The sequence below is a fragment of the Aplidium turbinatum genome, chromosome 8 (genome assembly GCF_918807975.1).
Source record: "Aplidium turbinatum chromosome 8, kaAplTurb1.1, whole genome shotgun sequence".
NCBI classification, from domain to species: domain Eukaryota; kingdom Metazoa; phylum Chordata; class Ascidiacea; order Aplousobranchia; family Polyclinidae; genus Aplidium; species Aplidium turbinatum.
In genome coordinates this window covers 17,189,066-17,210,148 of record NC_137479.1, presented here as the reverse complement: position 1 = coordinate 17,210,148, position 21,083 = coordinate 17,189,066, and the positions used below count along the sequence as shown (strand labels likewise).

Sequence of the window (21,083 nt, the reverse complement as noted above, 5' to 3'; positions counted from 1 at the left end):
GACACTTTGCGTATAGAAGCCTTAGCCCTTGTCTACTCTTCAGCAGAGTACTGTGCACCTGTTTGGTGCTGCAGTGCTCATTGCCACAACATCGACACTGCCACAAACAGCGCCCTGCGCACCCACACCATTGGACAATTTTGCCATTCTCGCTGGCATCCAACCTGCTGAGCTTCGTCGCGAAGAAGCCACTCTGTTTCTTGGCCGACGGGCACTAGAGCCTAACCATCTTCTCCACCACAAGATCTCCGCTCCCCCAAACCAGCACCCCCGTCGACTGAAATCAAGACACCCATTCGTGCCAGTCGCTCAACTTCTGATCAACGAAGCAGATAAACTTCATCTCTGCGGCTACTTGGGCGGACTATAAATGGAAGTCAAGTACCACCAGACTCCATTCGTTCATCCCCGACGCCGACACATGCCCCATCGGCCTGACACTACAAAGACAAGGATGAGTGCGCCTCAACTGTCTTCGTACGGGCGTCGGGATTTTCCGCTCAAACATGCACCAATAGGGAATCGGTCTCTTCCTCCTCCTGTGAATGTGGTGCCGAGGAACAAACCGCAGACCACATCATCAATGTCTGCTCCATCTTCAAGCCACCTAACAGAGTGGAAGGTCTGCGTGTCATGGATGATGAAACCAAAGATTGGCTGCTCTCTAGTAGCCTTCCAGTGTAGTCCGGGAACATCTTGAATCTGGGGTGGTAAAAGGATAGAGTAGACCCTCGGCCCAAGAGGCTTGCACGACGACGACGAAGCACACGGTTCATAGGTCCACCCGCTTATTAAGCCCAATTTGGTCCATTCCGGAATTACTGAAGGTATAGGAGTGGTAGAAAATTGTTTACCGCTTAATAAGCCAAAATCGTCCGGTCCCGATGTGGCCTTAATAAGCGGGGACGACCGTATTGGAATTGATATTAATTTGCAAAGTGTTTTGCGCATTCCAAAACGTTTGGGTCGCGAAGATTTCAAACGATTGCTTTTTGGGTTGCACCAAAAAGTATTTGCGGACCCCTGGCTTAAATGACCGATTTTGTAAGCTACCGTACACGAAGGAACCTCTATAGCCTACCAGTGGTTTTCAACCTTTTTGGTGGAACGGAACCCAGCAATGAAACATTCCAAAAGCTCGAGGAACCCCTGTTCAATAATTTAATTGCCTTATGCTAAGAACATCGTTTGATTAATAAAATTAAAATACTCGTGTTCAGATTTATTTAGCGAACGTGTTAGAGTGTAGCAAATTTATTAATAGTGGCAAACCTAATCAAAATTTGATTATGTTTAAACAAAATGCATATAGGCTAATAATAAAAGAGACTCTCGGATTTGAATGCAAGCTTGCGGAACCCCTAAACTTACTGGCGAAACCTTAGGGTTCCGCGGAACCCTGGTTGAAAACCACTGCTCTATACTATAGCAGCTGCTCTGGTTTGGCTCTCGAGGTATGCGCTTGAGCAACTCATTTCTAGTAGGCTATTGCTCTCCATTCAAGGCAGATAATTAAGGCCTAATAGATAAAATACTTCCCAGACAACAATGCTTCAACAATCGGAAACTTCACTCTGCCAATCTCTTTAACCGGGCCTGCGCACAGGGCCGGATTTAGCTGATGGGGGGGCCCCCGTGCAAAATTTTTTTTCAAGCCCACGGCGCAAAAAACCATCTCTACGTCTACAGTAGCATCAGTTCAGTACTGCACAGCATTTTGCAGAAACTTTAAAGGCCAAAAGAAAAAAATAACACAAAATCACATTTTTTTCCACATAGGGGGCCCTTCAAAAGTCGGGGGCCCGGGGAAACTGCTCCCTCTGCCCCCCTCTAAATCCGGGCCTGCCTGCGCAGTAGCGTTGACAGAGAGGTGTAGGGGGTACTTTTGGATCCGGGCCCGGGATGGCTTCAGGAGGCCGTAACTTTTCCAAGGGGACCGGAAACTTGAAGAGATCGTCGCATATTCTTCGGATATAGTGCGTTTTTAGATACGTCTTGATTTGGGGCTCGAAGATCTCATCGGTAGACCAGTTTGTAAATGATGTTGCCAAATCTATTAATAACAGCATGACATTGAATATGACACCACAAGAGAAAGTAATAACCTTGGAACAGATTATTAATGATGAAACCAACAAGCATATGCCATATACTAAACTTAGCAAAAAAGAGAGTCGGTTATATCTGAGGCCATGGTTGTCAAGAGGTATTCTATCCTCCATCAAAACGAGGAATAAAATGTTCAAGCAACTATGTAAAACTAACTTTAAGAGTAATGATTTATACACCAAGTACAAAAAATATAGAAATCTGCTTACTCATGTGAAAGAGAAATCGAAGTCTAATTATTATAAAACCTCAATAAACAAAGAAAGAAACAACTCTAGCAACACATGGAAAATAATAAATGAAATTACTGGCCGTACAAACAAAAAACATAATATACAATACGCAACCAACTTTTCATTAAGTAATGGTCATGAAGTTACAACCGACCCGGTGCAAATAAGTAATACATTTAACACATATTTTACTCAAGTGGGACCTTCACTTGCAGCCAAAGTTCCAAAAACCACTTCTAATCCATTGTCCCTGATGAGAGGCAGACTTCTCAATTCCCTGCACCTAGCAAATACTGATGAAATGGAAATTTTAAGCATTGTCAACAGCTTAGATAACAAAAAAGCAACTGGTCCAGATGGCATCACTATTAAAACAATAAAAAGATTGAAGTATGTCATAAGCCCAATCTTAGCTTCTATAATAAATGAATCTATGACAATTGGTAAATTCCCTGATAGCTATAAAATTGCAAGGGTGATACCCCTTCATAAAGGGGGAGTAAAAAACAAAGTTAATCAATTCAGGCCTATTTCCATCTTAACATGTTTCTCCAAAATCTTTGAAAAAATCATTCATAAAAGGTTAGTAAATTTTTTTGAAAAATTCAATGTTTTGTCCCAACAACAGTTTGGTTTCAGAGGTGGACATTCAACCACATTAGCTGCTACGGATATTTATGAACAGCTACTACAAAATTGTGATGATGGTTTTACTACATGTAGTATCTTTATTGACCTTGCCAAAGCATTTGACACTGTTGACCATGAAATCCTTTTAAAGAAACTGGATTATTATGGCATTAGAGGAAATGCCTATAATTTATTAAAGTCTTACTTAAATCACCGTTACCAGTTTGTGCAGATTGGTACTACAAATTCTAAATATGAAGAAATCAAATGTGGTGTACCCCAAGGCTCAGTTCTTGGTCCACTGTTGTTCATTATCTACATTAATGACCTTAATCACGCTTCTGAATTTGAGACTCGTTTGTTTGCTGATGATACACTACTATGTATTAAGGATAAAAGCCCTACTAGATTGCAAGAAAAAGTGAATTCTAACCTCCTAATGATTCAAAACTGGATGCATACAAACAAGTTAACAATTAATGTAAGCAAAACCAAATACATGTTGTTTGGGTCAAAGTTTGTTCGAGAAAATTTAAATCTAGAAATAAATTTTCAAAATACCAGTTTGCAACGCACAAACACCTACAAATACTTAGGAATAACATTTGATGAGTCGTTATCATGGAAACAGCACATCAATATAATCTCAACAAAACTTTCTCAAAGCTGTGGTGCTCTATATCGATTAAGAAAGTGCGTAAATTCCCAGACATTAAAAGCAGTTTACTATGCTCTAGTTCACTCCCACCTAATGTATGGTATCATCTGTTGGGGTCGTGCTTCTAAAACGGAACTGTATCCTTTAAATCTGGTACACAATCGCATAATTCGCTGTTTAAACTTCACCAAGATTAAGGACAGAATTCCCACCAAATCTCTGTTCAATAAAAGCAACTTGCTACAAGTCGAAGACATGTTTTTAATAGAAGTATGTAAGTTTGTTTATAAAAGCAATAAAGGACATCTACCAGCAATTTTTTCTGAGTACTTTCGTCCTTGTAATGAAACTCATAACTATAATACCAGAGGTGCTAAGAAAGATATACTTTTTAAACCAAGAATGCATACAAAGCTTGGTCAACGCTCAATTAAATTTCTTGGAACAAACACTTGGAACAAATTACCGGAACAGCTAAGAAAAATTCAAACAATTAGTATGTTTTCTAAAAAATTAAAACTGCACTTAATGTCTGGGTATAAATTAAGTACGGTAACTGATATAGTGCCATCAAACTGTTTTTACTTATTCTCACCGTATCTCGCTAATTACTGTATATTCGCTTTTTCCTTACCAGTATCCTATGCTGTGTTGTATGTATAGCCTATGCCATTTTGTATTTCTGCATCGCTTCTTGTATTCCTGTTTTATATTGTACTGTTAAATTTCGTGTGTGTATTGTTTTTTATTTTGTAATGTATACAATATATATTTGTGTTCAACTCCGACACCGTTCCATGTCAAATAAGCTATGACACCACACGGGTGTGGCAGACTTGATGACCAGTTCGGTCCTTCTGCCACTCCCATCATCGTCAGCAAACATTAAAACAACCTAGTTCACATTGTAATCTTGTATTGTTTTTTCCACATGTGCTGTTGATGCAAATAAAAGAACTTCTCTATGAAAAGTTCTTTCAGTCCGAGAATAAAGATTCAAAACCAACCAACGAGTCGTGAAATAGGCTATTGTTTTCAATAACCTCGTTAGCTCAGTCTGCCCCGTTAGCTCAGTGGTTATGCGCTGGGCTTAAGATCACGCGGCGCTGGTGCGGTTCTCGGGGTGTGCGCTTGAGCAACGCATTTCAGAGACAGCTCTCCATTCGGCGGCACCTAGTGAATGGAATAATTCCCCGGCAAGAACACTGCAACAATCGGAAAATTTTACTCTGCCAATCTCGGTTACCGGCCCTGCGTCAAGAGCCTCTACAAGTATGCAAACTACCAGGAATAACCTAAGGCTTTGTCAGTCCGAGGATAAAGATTCAAAACTAACCTCAAGATTTTCCAAAGAGATGCTTTTCCAGTCAGTTGGTATCCCAACCTTCTCCAAGTGAGCATATAAACTTTTTTGAGAATTTTAACCCACACATGAACGTACTTAATTTGAAATAAGATATATGGGGAATATTTACATTTATTTAATATAACCATGTTAACCTTTTTGAGATTTTGATTGGTTAGTAAAAGTTCCCTTTTTAAAAAAAATAAAATTTGACCCCACACACTTCTTTGAAAAAGCGATATGTCATGACAACGAATGAAGCACAGTCACTCACTGCAATCAATCAATCACTGGTTTATTTTTTTCTCAAATTATCACGACAAATACATTGGTACATTACATAGAAGTGAGAGAGGAAGGAAGCGAAAGACTTTATGAGGTCACCAAGTCAGCTTCCACCCCGGCGGCAGTACCGTATTTTACAAAAAAATACTACCAATGAAAATTATACTGAAAACACTTAGAGAAAATAATGAAACGTTGAATAAGGTTACAATCGCAATGTGGGGGTTAGTAAATGCAAGCCAAAACATGAGAAGATTCAAGATTGTATATGAACATAACATAAAAAAACAAAACAAAAACAGAGAAATCAAACAAAACACAAATTAGATCCCAAAAGTTGTCAGACACGTCAGATCAATTTCACTGAAACTGCAGTTGGTGTATGTGAAATTAATTCTTCAGTGCAGTGGTTTCCAACCTTTTTGTGATGCATTCCTCCCTTAGCTGATGTTAAGAAACTTTTTTTCCTTCCCAACTACGTAAAGTAGGTAGAATATCTGAAATAGTGGAGCGTATTTTTTATGATAACTCAGTTGCTTATTGAATGTTGAAATCCTACCATCCTTCTCATAGCTGTGTTGTTATAGGCTACCTTTGGATACGGTTTTACAATTATGTTAAGGTTTTTTGAACTATGTGCGGTTGCACAACAATATGCCAAAAAAAAAAGTGAGTCATAAAAACTTGCATCGTATGAGAAAAATTTATGAAAATATCTGAGGATGAATTGTGATATTTGATATGATACAGTAGATGCAAATGGATTGGTTCTCTTGATCAATAGTTCACAGTTTGGCTGAAATGTGAGTGGTTCAGCACAATTTTTGTTAAATCACGGTTTGACATGAGCATGAATGTTTAATTCATACGGTATGGTCGTTTTGTTGTCTCCCTGTCAGCATGGGAACTTGTGCTACTTTTGCAGTGTATAGGCTATTCAACTTGCATATTTTGATCATGTAGCCTACTGTTCTTTTTTCTGGCAAATAAACCATTGATTGATATAACTACTCAAGGGTTAGTACAAATCTTTTCTCAGCAAAATTGTTCTTGTTAGAATTGCAGTAGTTTGCAAATCTGTTATGCAAATCTTTGCAAATTTGCAAAGTCAGTACTTTGCAAATCAAATCTTCAAAAATTGTTATGGAGATATGTCAGTCTTGAAAAAGTTGTTACAATCATGAATGCTCTCTGCAATTCTGACACTTTTGTCAAATTGTCGTATTTAAAATCTGCCATTCACAGTTTAGCTGCTCATTGACAATTCTCCACAGCATCATTGTCTGTTAACTGTGTTTTTGTGATCAACCGGTATTACTTGTATTGTATTGTTTGTTTTTTATTTTCACATGTTTAACAGTAAATATGGACCTATTGGTCTGATGCAAATATATAAGTAATGATAATAACATTTAAGATTTAAGGAAATGTAGGAATTTGTAAACTGCAAAGTTATTGAGGCCCCAATCGAATAAAACTGGAAGACACATGGATATGCACACTAGCGTACTTAGGGGGGCCATTGGGCCATGTCCCCCCCCCCTTAAAAATGTTTTAGTAGTTAACGACGTAGATTAAAGCATTTAATATGTTTTGGATTGCACTGTCAAAGCAATTAACAATGTTGTTTTATAGACTAAGCCAATACGAAATACAGTACATAGCCCAATCCACCTACCCCACCCCAAGTAGCCTATGCCAATGTAGCATAGTGTTCTGTAAGCCTATTATAGTGAGAAAGAAATGGATAAAGTCTAAACTAAAACCATACTGGGATATCATAAAGACGTCTGGGACATCAAAGGCCAGTGGCATAGCCAGGGGGGTTTGAGGGTTACAACCCCCCTTTGGCACGCGTGTGATGTTACGATATTGAGAATGATGCTTTCAGTCTCTTTATGCTTGGGAATGATGCTTTCAGTCTAAAAAAAAATTGTCTAATTTTAAACAAAACTCCATTAAAAGAGCGAGTTTTGCCAATACCAAACATTCGAACATCTCAGCCAGGAATTAGCAACAAGAAAACATAGAGACTTAGCTTTATTTCCAAAAAATGCCGAAGAAAACATGATCTTATCTTTTTGCTATGCCACCTGACAGCACCATTTTACAGGAATATTCATACCCACATTTTTGTTGAAAATGCTCTCAGAATGCACCACATTCAAAGTAATTTTTCAAAATTTTCTGGGCGAGGCCCCCCAGACCCCCGCCGCTGGGTGTCGTCTTAGGCAAAAACGCTGTTGAGCTTCGCCCGCCAGTCATCAAACCCCCCCCCCCCCTTTCAAAATTCCTGGCTATGCTACTGTCAATGGCCCCCTCTTGAGAAAATCTTGCGTACGCCACTGGATATGCATTAATCCCAAACAAAGCTGAAACTTGAATAATATGGTGTCTTCCAGTTTTGCTCGATAAGAAAACAAAAGAACAGAAACACAAAGCTATGCAACAAATTAAATACCGAACTTTTTCGACGTTTGAATATTGTCGAAAACTTTCTGAAAGATGAACTTTCTATTGCTTATCTATATGCAAGATTAAGCAAGTAACATTTGAACTGAGAGTGGAAGTTCTCAATCATGGTCATGATAAAGTTCTATATCGCTCACCTAGAACCGAACTATGTTATGTCCATTTTTTGCAAAAATCACTTTTTCAACTTTTCTTGGGTTTTGGACATAGCTCTATCTGATGGCATGCTCAGATTTCTCTTGTGTCAATTAGTTTAGCTTTTACCCTATGTTAAGTCCTGCAGAAATTTTAAAATTTTTAAACTAAACTGTGCTATGTCCTTACCTGGCCTTAACATAATGTCAACCTATTAACTGTGTCTGGACATAACATAGTATGTTGGACTTAAACTAGTTGCTACTTTTGACTGATTGAAAATGCTGTACATAATACATGTTGTGAAAAGGTGATCTTCCGGTTTATGTATTGATGGTAAATTCTCAGCACAGTTTTGACATTGTGTCACTCAGAGATGACACAGGCTGTGTAAGGCTGGTCGCTATGGGTCATTTAAAACCATAGTGACACTAGTATTTCCTACCATAGTGACAATCACTGATTTTAGCCAAGTTGTTGACTTCAAACAATTTATGAATGATTCACCACAATACTCACATATCATGCAAGACTCAACTTTTGATTCTGGGGTCCACGTCTTTTAGGCGCTGACAGTTAAGCACCGGTCAAATAGGTGTGCAGGTGCACACTGTGGCGTCAGGATATTTAGGTGCACAGCACTGTGGCGCCCGTTCATTTAGGTGCTATTCCTAGTAAAGTCTGCAGGTTGTATCAGCTCAGCTTTGGCAAAACCTAGTCCGGGTTTTGACGGAAAACTAAGTTACTCTTCACTCAAGCCTACCACCCGCTTGAATATAGCCTACGGTATATTTTTTACTTAAGCATTGCCAGATAAAGCAGCTTCACTCACTGAAGCCATGACTAACCACAAATAAATGCACGCGCATTAACAAAACAATATATTTTTCTTTTCAATATAACATTTTTTGTGAAAAGCATTGCCCTATCTGCCAAGCTGATACAATCTGCAGACTTTACTAAGAATAATATGTAAATGAACAGGCGCCACAGTGCTCCGCACCTAAATATCCTGACGCCACAGCGTGCGCGTCTATTTGACCAATGCCTAACTGTCTGCGCCTAAAAGACTTGCTCACTGATTCTGATGGTGAAAAATTACTGTGAACCAAGATTATGCAATTAAAGTTTTGCTAGGTAAATCTAGTTAAGCTATACTTCAAATACAAATATTCAGAGCCGTCTTTCAGTGAGATAGACTTCATAAAACCAAGTCGACAGAGCAGCAGACGACTTGCAACTGAATTTTCATTGTCGTTAGTTATGGAACTACCCAAACGTTACAAATCACAGCTGGTAGTGAAAACGGAAAAAAAAGCCGGTTTGATGAAGTTATGGAAAAAAACCTCATTCCTCCACACCACCACCACCACTTTCATGCAGACATTCCAGAAGTGGCTGAACAGTGAACACCAATGTCAGTTTTGCTTTTGTTTCAGCTGGACTTATCTTGACTACGGTACTCAAAAGAACTGTTGAGAATTCTGAGATCCTAAATATCAATTTTGCTGATAATTAGGTTGCAGAGTTATTATCTTTCTTTGTAATTTCATTATGTTGTTTGTTCATTCTGTAGATACTGTTAGAAATTAGTATAGAGATTTTATTTAACCATTCCTTGAATTCTAGTTTCATGAATGCATCACTGGTTTGTGACAATGATTAAGGTTGTCAGATCAACTAATTTAGTACCGGTAAATACAGTATTGTTTAATAAATTACAGTATTATGATTGGGATGTTTTTTTTAATGTCCAGATGTTAATTTAGTTGAGCTGTTGGAGATTATTTCAAAGTCTGATAAAAGTTGGTGATTAGGCAGCTAAATTAGATATTCAGAAATCTTAGTTATGTTTCTATCTAACAAACGCGATTGCTGCATTGAGCAATAAACCTTTCAGCGATTTACTAGCTAGGTCATTTGAGGAGGCCATGTATCAAAAGTCCAAAGAAGACCTGGCAGATTTTATAGCACTATTGCAGAAGATGTGTAAGAGTATGGCAAAGAAACAATTGAACATAATATCACATAAGTGAAAAGATTGTGTAGTACCAAAACAGGAAATCATGGTTCTACACTGTAAAAAAGTTTACAAATGCTACCTGGATGCTTCTATCTCAATTTATAGCTCCATCTAAAATTGTTTCAATGTAAAAACAGTGGTTACAATACTTCAATCGATTTTATAAGTATGCTATGTCTGTTATGTTATGAAATTACCAGTTGGAATTTTCAAAATCAAACAATGTTAAGTCCTTCCAATGCTTAAAAAAACACTATATTGCTCACCCTAGTGGTTAAAAAGTATCATAGATGATGCCCAACAACCAGCAAGATATTACTAGTCACACTGGTATAAAATATTGCACATATATCCGGAGATAATTTACAAAAACCCAATTCAAAATCTATTTTCCTGTTTTTCTCAAAACTTGAAAAATGGACATAACATAGTTCGGTTCTAGGTGAGCGATATGTTAGCTTTGTTTGTAGCATGGTTTTCCTTATGTTTCCTTACACTGCTTTGATTTGGTTTTAGACACTGCACGATCAACAATATTAGTAAAATTTATCTAAAGGAGATACTTGACAAAATTGACATATAATCATTATGCTTAACCTGCTTATAAAACTTGAGTTTTCTTATTGTAAGTTTTCTTTTTGTAGTTTGTTAGGAAATTTATCTTTGTAGTTTCTGAAAGAGTGTTTATATCATTACAAGTGCATATAAATAGTTTTAAACATTGTTGAATATGCCATGTAAACTAAATTAATTTTATGCTGTTGAACTATCAACCAACAAGTTATGAAAGTAATAGCTTTTGAAAAATTATACGGTACATCATACATAAAAAATCTTTGCCGGCATAACAAAATGTGATACCTCAAAAATATTGCCAGCGTATCTACATACTGTAGAACTCATTGCTGTATTTCTGTTTTAGCACATACCAACACTCTATTAAAAGTGTTTGTCTGAAACCTGATTTTATGGTTGTTTCCACACAGCTTGAATATTTAAATTGCTGGTTTGAATTGAAGATGAATATTATTATACCATTTGATTGTTGGTGACAGTCTTTAATATTGGACTGAGAAGTGAGAAAGCTTTTTTGAAGAGTCTAGAACTGGCAGTTTTACATACTTGTAGAGGCTTTGATCCGCTAAGGCAAGGTCGATTACTGAGATTGACAGAATAAAGTTACCTCTTGTTGTTGAAGTATTGTGTCTGTGGCTTGTTCCATCTATTAAGTTCCACTAAATGGGGTGCAGTTCCGAAATGCATTGTTCAAGTGCACACCTGACAGTCGAAACAGTGCCTCATTGATCTTGAAGTTATTTTGTGTATAAAGTCGGGTCCTTAACTGAGCTAACGGGGCTAACATGGTGTATGACTGTATGTACATAACATCAATTGAACTACTAAAAATTTGACAACTTTTTCATATTTTTTAGACTGAGATTTTTTGAAAACTTACAGTTAATTAATAAATTTCAATAAAATACATTTTAATTAATAATGTCTAAATTTCACTTTACTGCAGTAGCAAAAATGTACAAAGTTTTATTTGTTGACATGTTACTGTCATGATGCTCAAAAAACATTAGTTGAGTGCTCATCTAAAACAAGTACATAGCTATGTTTTAGAAAAAAAACTTAATGCATTACTTGAAGGCGGACGCTAAGATTGTCTTTCTTATCTTCCTAATATGATCTAAAATTCTAAATCATCAACCACCAGGCAGAAGCCAGGGTACACTTGTCTCTGTGGTTAATATTGCTTTTTGTAAAGCTGTGAAAATAGGACCTCCTGCTGTTTGTGTAGAATGTACTCTTGATGTAGGCAACCTAGAAGTACTGTACAGTGTGAACATTACAATAAATAAACCTCATTGTTATCAAATACAGGTGGATCATGTTAATTGCATAGTTAATTTTTCAATTTATTTTTAAATTCAACTGGTTTTATAATAATTTTTTATGGTTTGGGTGGTAAAACGTTTGTGTTTAATAAAACACATAGCCTATTGCGTACAGCTCTTTGGTATGAATATGATTGTATGTTCATTGTTCATTCAATCAAGTGCTTTTGCATTACTGTAGCCTATCCAGCGAACAACTTTTATGAAACAGAGCTTTATTTTTGAAGTTGTTTAATTTGTTTTAAACATCTTGCAGATTTTTTTAGGTTTTTTAATATAAAACTTTCACAATGAGTAGACTGTATGACACCGTTGAGCCAGCTGTTGTTGATGATGACATGCTTCGAAGAGCTGTTGAAGAGCAAGGGCCTAAAGAAGAAGCTGGCCGAATAGCAAAACAGGAAGGGGTAGAATACTGTGATGTATTAGCACTGAGGTTGGACTTCAGAAGTGAGTTTAAATTTCTTGTGCTTTCTTGTTTAATTAAATTAGCAGTGTTTTAGTTTGATTGTGAAGAATTATTTTCAGTTCAATCTTTGCCAATGACTGTTTGTTTTTTGCTTACGGTATATCTGCAAAGGAACGTGGTTATGACACTTAGCTGTAAACCATACCTAATACCTATAGTGTCATTAAAATATTCAATTATGATGAGCATTATGTAATCAGTTTAATCACTGCAGTTTTTTATAAGAACCTATTTTTCATGCAATTTGGTTTAGATTAAGGTCAAACTCAAAGATGGTAGCTTATTCTCTACATCAGAGGTGACGAACCTGCAGCCCGCGCCCGCGGGCTGCATGTGGCCCGTCAAAGAATTTTGTGTGGCCCGCAAAACAATTTGACAATCGCACATGCATTAAAGACAAAAGACATCTCAAAGCTGTTCTATGCCTTCACTGGTGCACCTTTCCTTTGCTACAGGTCGTTACAGGTCGAGGCTGACAGATGAAAATCTTAGTGTGCAGTTGAGAGTTGCCACATCGTCTGTTCGACCTAATATTGAACGCTTAGTCAAGCAAAAAACTTTCCAAAAATCCCACTAAGCAACAAAATTCAATGCTTCAATGTTATTTTTTAATATTTTATGCTTCAATGCTGCATTAGATAGCTTCAGCTGTATGATTAACATGGGCTTTTGTTTGTTGTTTGAAAAAGAAATTTCATTAACTGATTTGTTGTTTCGGAGCATAATGGTCGAAACATTTCGTCAACTTGAGCAAAAAGAATAGAGCCAAAAAATAGAAGAAAGCAAACGCTTAAACTGGAAAATTAAACTTAAAAAATTAAACTGTCTTCAGTGCAAGTACTGCTGCTCTCGGAATGGCCCGTTTCGGTGAATCCGATTCGGTGAGTCCGATCCCTATTCAGTGATTTTTTTCAATTTTTTTTTTAAATTATCGGGTACCGTAGCCTAATTATCATTGCCGTTTTAGGGTTAGAGGTTCAGGTTAGAGGTTAGGAACTCATCGAATCGGACTCACCGAATCGGACTCACCGAATAGTAGCAGACCCGTTGCTCTATCCTTTTTGCTCAAGTTGATTTATTTTTATTTTTACTGTTGTATGTTTCGATTCTGCGTAAGATAATTTCAACTGTGTGGGTTTTATTACTTTCATCTGCCGTTTGTTACTTTTCATGAATAATATCTTGAGTCGCTTCTAAAACATTTCATAGTAGGTTACTGTTAAAAAGTTGTGTGGCCCAATATCTCATGTGTAATTGACAAAGTGGCCCGCGATCGCAAAAAGGTTTGTCACCCCTGCTCTACATGAACATAAAGGAGACCTTGCAGTTCATACATTGTTGAATTACGTTACTCAGTTTATGGCCTTTTAAATTTTGAGATTCTAATCACATAAACATCACACCTCTGAACATATTATCACTGTACTTTAAAACTGAAATCATATTTGTGCAATGTGCATTTTTAATGCACTTCAACGATTAAACAAAGCGCTTAAGTCGAAATATAATTTTTCAGATATTTTAAAAATTGACAATCTATGGCAATTTATAAAGTTAACGAAATTACAACTGGACAATAACATTATTGAAAAGATCGAGGGACTGGATGCCTTGGTGAATTTAAAATGGCTTGGTAAGTAGCTAGTAACGTGTAGGTTGCACTTTTGTGAGTGGAACTAAAGTTAACTTTTCATTTAACGAGAAATATAGTCAGAGGTATTTATCAAATTCATAATATAATATATTCATATAAGTTTTTTTTTCAAAGACTGCAATAAAACAAACTTTGTTCATTCATTCTTTAATTTTTCTTACTGTTAAATTTTTATCAGATTGTGCAAGAGATGGACACTTTCTGAAAAAGTTTTTGGTACTGTAGATATAAAACAAAATTGTGGTAAACAAAATTCCAGTTCATTGATCCAGATGCAGCCTATAGTTGTTGTCTCATCGTTGAAGCTGATGTTTTTCGATCTGTGATCTTAAAGTTCATATGTAGCGTTTTTAATAAAAATTTGTGAACCTTGTTATAGCCTGGTCTGACAAGGTTCTTGAAGTAGCCTAGGCTACAATGTTTGAGTCTTCACATAAGATGAATAAATTTTACTGCTGCTGCTGCTTTTCAGCTGTTGTTGGTTGGTTTTGAATCTTTATATTCAGACTGAGAAAGCCTCTGATAGGTTAATCCCGGCGATTATGCATACCGGTACTTGTGAAGGCTTTGAACCACTGACCCAGGCGGTTACCGTGATTGACAGATTAAGGTGTCGAAATGTGGTTACCTGTAAATTATTTTATTTGTTTGTTGTTGAAGTGTTGTGTCTGTGAGTTCTTTCATCCATTAGGTGCCGATTTGCTTCTGAATGAAGAGCAGTCCGGGAAATGCGTTGGTCAAGTGCACACCTCGAGAGTTAAACCAGCGCCACTTGATATTGAGCTTTCTTCATGCACAAAGTCTAGCACTTAACCAACTGAGCTTTTAGCATTTCTCTTGTAGATAATTATCATGTATTGTAGGCTGTAGCACAAAAATATATTATAAAGTTATTCAAGAAATTTCCAGATTGTTGTGATGCTGCTTTGATTGTTGCAGATCTTTCCTTCAATAATATTGAAATAATTGAAGGTCTGGAAAAGCTTACACAGTTGGAAGATTTAACTTTATTCAACAACAGAATCACACGTCTGGAAAACATGGAAAGCATACCCCAACTTCACGTCTTATCAATCGGAAACAACAAAATTGACCAACTTGAAAACGTAAGCCATGAATTCACACAGCAAAAGAATAATTTTTATTAATGTTTCTATTATTCACTTTTAGTGAACAATAAGATTTTTCAACAAATCTTGTTGTTATCCACTATCTTTACATCATCAGTTCTAAAAAGTGCGAAACTGTTTATTTTTACCCTTTTGCGGTTTGAAATGTATGATATTAATTATTCCAATAGTTTATATGGCTGGTTCAATTTTATAGGTAGCTTTACTTTGAAGTGAACCAGCTTAATGCAACAACCTGCTTTAAAAATATGGAATGTTTCAAAACTCGCTTTTTGAGCCATTGTAGTCTAAATTGTTGTACTGCTTTATTCCGACACGTTTTTGCATATTGCATAACTACTTCTTTTTTAAAGCAACCTTTGTTTAAGTGATTTTTAAACTGATAAATTAACTCCAATCATATACAAAAACTTCTGCTTTTGACTGGTCAAATACAGCAATGCCACGTAAATATTTAAAATCTATTTAATTTTCAGCTCATTTACTTGCGAAGATTTTCCAACCTGCGCACCATGAACATGACTGGCAACCCAGTATGTAACGACACTGGTTACAAACTCTTCACAATCGCCTACCTTCCCAACCTTGTATATCTTGACTTTCGATTGATCGACGAGGATACGGTGAGTTTTTCCATAGTAAAAGATTCTCCCACGAAAAGAAATGGTACGAAATTAGTATCATTGAAAAAATGAGGCCTACTTTGAAACATGAATGATATGCTGTGAAATTATAGGAGCCTGTGATTTTTGTGTCCAATATAAAATGATCAAGTGTGAAAATTAGGCAGCTGGGAATACTGTGATCTAAGTGTCACGAGCCAAACACAGGTTGTTTGTTACCAATAGCTTAACAAGAAGGCTAGTCCGACCAGTGTTTCTGCAGCACTTATTGCTTTGTCATATTTTCACTGTCATGCACTTTGAATTTTACAAGAAGGCTACTCAGCTCAAGCGTCTGCTCTCACTCTGACATCGGCTAATATTTACGCAGAGACAAAAAGCGCATGCTCTTTATGAGAACAAACTCGGAGAACTGATGCACAATGAGAAGCAAGCTCAAAACGCTTTGGATGAGGATAAGAGGAAACAAGAGGAATTATTAAAGCACAAGGTATGATATAACTCAAATAAAAACGCAAAGAAAACATCTGCAATATTTGTATTACATAACATAGGAATATATGAATAAAGTGGCTACTCGCATCATTTTTTTTACTTTTAAGATCAGGTTGTACCTGTCTTGTTTTTATTAAATAGATTGTGAGATGTAAAAAGGATTACAGGTTAATAGTTACTGCAGAATACAGGTAGAAGCTTATTTGTTTGCTTTGTGGCATAACTGACTGGTTGTTCTGAGGAAATATCTTATTTATCTTTAAGATGGCAGCTAGAATCGCTTTGCAAGTTCATCACGCGGTTGAAAATTGTTTATTTGTGGCAAGATATCAGTTGAAGTGCACGCTATCATGCTGCTTCGTAAGCGTAAAGATTTTTGATATCGTTTTTACTTTCAGGAAGCATACGTTGAGCACCTGGACGGTCCTGATCTGTTCGATGCGATGTACAAGGAAGATCCTGAGGGCAATAAAATGATGGCCCTCCCAGGCATTCAAGATATGTTGAAGGTTTCAGCCTTTAATAATATTGTCAGACTCGACTGACTTTTTCTGCGGGTCAGAAGAAATTAGTTTTATTTGATTGACGAAGCATCGAAATACATGTGGATTGTGGATTTTCACTTGATTTATTTAGTTAGCTTGAATAGTCAAATGGCTTGTTGTAGGGTAACTTATTTTTCACCAGAACAGCGTATCATGTTATTGAAATAGGTGTTTTCTGTTGAAAAAAGCTCAAAACATTTACAGTTTAGCTGTAACTGGCACGAAAAACGGAAGAAATATGGCAAGGAGAATAATGCAGCCTACTTTTTGAATTGAAGCTGTATCATTTTATTTAGAAAAGTTGACTTAAACACGTTGTGCATCACAAAATACTAAGCGCGATAAAACGAACTTTCAATGAGGTGCTGTACTAGTAGGCCTATGTTGCAAGTATGCTAATGTGTTATTTAAAATCAATGAAGCACGCTCTTTATCTTGACTAAATATTGTTTTGTTTTTGTGTGTTTACTATAGACAATTCTTTGTCTATTAAGAAATTGTAATGATAATAACATGAAACTAATTTTTATGTTTACTACTGACTGTTTTTGTGGGTCAGAAGTCACTGAGTTGTTGTTTATGTTGATCAGGTTTTCCGAGAGAAATTTGTGGCTGTTTGCCATCAGATCTTCGAGTATGGGCTCAAGGAACACGAAAAACGGATTAACGAAGTCAGCGAATTTCAACTTTGTAAAGACGAGACAAAGCAGAAGAACAAAGACGCGGCGACGAAACTGATTGACGATTTCGAAGAGTACAGGAAGAAAGTTAGTAGATTGATATTTAAAATTTTGAATTTCTTTGCGATTCCAACGAAGTAATAGGCTACATTGGTGGTCATTCAATTATTATTTGGCCTCAATAATAATTCTCCCACAACCTCCACCCACTAGTTGATCGTTTTTCTCCTCGTCGGTTGGTTCAGTCTTTCCAAGATGATTTTTCCACGTCAACCGTCTTGAACTCACCATGACAAACACAAATTGGCAGCTTGTTCTCTTTCTTCCCTATCCACTTTATGAAACATTTCTCTCTTGACTCAGTCTTTATCAATTTTTCTTGCACTCCTAGAAAACTCAACTTTTATACGTTTAAATTCGCAAAAGTTTGCTGTATGAAAATTAAGTGTTTTGCACAAGCAAATTCTCAACAAAATACGTGAAGTTGCCAAAGACTTATTTTCATGTATCTCTATCATGAACAAGTCATACATGTTCTAACATGATCATCAGGTAATCTATCTGCTGTGAATGTGCTGATACTATCGAATGTTTTCCTTTCAGCTCTTCACGGAGATCGTCATCAGCAGTGACACCAACTTGCAAGAAAGCAAGGTACAACGATTAAAGATTATATTGTGGAAGAAATTTAATCATTTTCAGACAATATCGCAATACATGTTAGCTTTTTGAAGCTTTTTTTACTTTTCATTTTGTTGCATTAATATTGTATGCTTTTATTATACTATTTATTTTTGTAAATTTTTTGACAAGAATACGTAGGCCACAAATACTGTACAAAAACCATATTTGTGTGAATGATTTGCTCTTTGGGAAGAATTTCATTTGGTTCATGCTTTTTGTTTTTAGTTTTTAAGAATCAGAGAGAAATTCTTGGGTTCTACTCTTTTTGTTTATTTTTGGTGGTAACTTTTAAATGCTTTTTTTACTCAGCTAGACAGAATGAATCATTTGTATTATCGTGAACAATCGTCACGAAAAATAATCTTTTTAAGTGTCCAGTTACGGTATAAAAGTTTTTTGCATGCATAGTACATAGGCCTACTGCTATAATTTGTACGTTGTGGGACTTCCGAAACGGAGAACTGATAAAAAAACATAGATTTTTGTCAATATTTGCGCAGACCGAGGAATACCGAACAGAAGTGAAGAACCTTTGGGATGCCATCATGGGCTTAGAGATGCACCTTGTTGACCAACTGGAAGAAACAATAAAAGAATTTGAGCGCAACCTGACAGACATGATGTCACAGTTTGTGGAACACGTGCAAGGACTGTATCCTTCATACATAATTTTACAAACAAACCACATGTATTTTATTCCTAACAACAAGAGTAAGGTTTTATTTCCACTGTTCAGATTGACCAAACTTTTACTTGTTCGAACTCAAATAAGTACTTTTGGATTTATGCTGCAAAGTACTTTAGTGTAGGGTCTCTTATTGCATTTAATTCTCTTAGTCTGGTCTTCATCCCTCATCATCATCATCCATCTTCTTCATCTCTCTTCGTTATCATCCTGGTCTGGTCTTTTGGCCTGGTCTTCATCCTGAAACATCAGGGTCAACCAGTTAAGTCGCTGCAAACAACTGGTCGACCCTGATGTTTTAGGATAAAGACCAGGCTTCTTTGAAGCAAAGTGGATGATGATTATGATGATATGTCTGTGGTCGAATGTGTGGTTATTGCAACTTTTTGTGTGTCACCCTATACAACTCTTAAAGCACCAACCCCATACAAAAGTTTAGACCCAATTACGTAGATTATCTGATGGTGGTGGATAACTTTATCTCCTGAAGGAGAAATGCGAGCTATAAAGCTGCATCTTTGAATGACAAACTGATTTCTTTCTTAACTGCACAACATCCAGCATTACTCAACTCCGGGATCTGGAAAATGGTCACAACGAAAAGTTGTTGGAAAGTTCCATGCTTGTGCTTGAGAAAGTTGTTAAAAACGAGTTGGAAGAAGAACTACCAGAGGACTTGAGGATGGTAGGCTACAATCAACTGATCGATTTTCAACAAGATAGTTCAGCTCATTATTATATTTTTAGCTATTAGGAAAATAATACAAAAAGCCACTGACAATAGTAGCCTATATTTGGTGTCATAATACATAACTTTGTAGCAATTTATATTCCTAAGTACTTAAGATCAACTGCTAATTTTCATTATGAAGAACGGGTTATTTGTTGTGGCGCAGTTATTTTTATATCATAACAATTTCCAATCCTGATGTTGCATGGTGCTGCACCATTATTGATTGAACAATGTTTTCCAGCTTTTTGTCGACAAAGACACTATCGTAAACGCCATCGGAGCTTCTCATGATGTACATCTTCTTAAAATAGACAATCGAGAAGACGAATTAGTTACGCGATCCTCCGGTTGGATATCTGGATTGATGCAGAAGATTCAAAAGGAAGAATGTTCGCGAAATCGACATCGCGTGATTGAAATATCGAACTTTATAAACCACCTCAGTGATGACATTGGTCATTTTGACGTCATAGACGCAATGGACTTGGCTGCTGGTGCCGCAGTAGCTTGATTACAAAATTATTTTCTTCTTCATCACATCCCGCGCCCCACGTTGGTTGATTGTTTGGTAACGTTTATTCAAATGAAGGATTTTGTTTTCCAACAAATTAATTTCTGTTGTTCATACGACTGTTGCATGATATTTTTGGTAGATTTGCAAATTTTTTTATATAAAGATTACAGTTCAGTAAATGCACGTGCTTGTTAGCCTATGCGTAGGCGATGTAGCATGACAAGGGCCTTAGGCATGAGGGCAGTGGTCGAAACACTGAGGTAAATTATCCCGTTTTTTTGTGGTTATGATTTTGAGAGTTCGTGATGATGCAAGTTCAATAAACCTATTTGAATGGCATTCACTAGCGTACGCAGAGGGGGGGCATTGGGCCATGCCCCCCCCCCCCCTTAAAAATGTTTTAGTAGTTAACGACGTAGATTAAAGCATTTAGTATGTTTTGGATTGCACTGTCAAAGCAATTAACAATGTTGGTCTATAGACTAAGCCAATACGAAATACAGTACATAGCCCAATCCACCTACCCCACCCCAGGTAGCCTATGCCAATGTAGCATAGTGTTCTGTAAGCCTATTATAGTGAGAAAGAAATGGATAAAGTCTAAACTAAAACCATACTGGGATATCATGAAGACGTCTGGGATATCAATGGCCAGTGGCGTAGCCAGGGTGGGTTTGAGGGTTACAACCCCCCTTTGGCACGCGTGTGATGTCACGATATTGAGAATGATGCTTTCAGTCTCTTTATGCTTGGAAATGATGCTTTCAGTCTAAAAACAACTTGCCTAATTTTAAGCAAAACTGCATTAAAAGAGCGAGTTTTGCCAATACCAAACATTCAAACATCTCAGCCAGGAATTAGCAACAAGAAAACATAGAGACTTAGCTTTAGGCTATTTCCGAAAAATGCCGAAGAAAACATGATCTTATCCTTTTGCTATGCCACCTGACAGCACCATTTTACAGGAATATTTATACTGACATTTTTGTTGAAAATGCTCTCAGAATGCACCACATTCAAAGTAATTTTTCAAAAATTTCGGGCTTTGCCCGCCGGTCGTCAACCCCCCTTTCAAAATTC

The 21,083-nt window shown here is 36.8% G+C and overlaps 1 protein-coding gene across 1 annotated transcript; it reads left to right on the top strand.

The window, feature by feature from the left end:
- Positions 1-12,052: 12,052 nt before the first annotated feature.
- Positions 12,053-20,186, top strand: LOC145775581 (dynein regulatory complex subunit 3-like). Its single transcript, XM_082586888.1, has 11 exons — positions 12,053-12,241; positions 13,777-13,893; positions 14,854-15,020; positions 15,521-15,667; positions 16,038-16,157; positions 16,561-16,671; positions 17,298-17,474; positions 17,991-18,041; positions 18,572-18,723; positions 19,318-19,441; positions 19,731-20,186. Exons 1-11 carry the CDS (start codon positions 12,082-12,084, stop codon positions 19,998-20,000), a joined length of 1,596 nt encoding a protein of 531 aa, XP_082443014.1. The 5' UTR covers positions 12,053-12,081; the 3' UTR covers positions 20,001-20,186.
- The last annotated feature ends 897 nt before the right edge of the window (positions 20,187-21,083 follow it).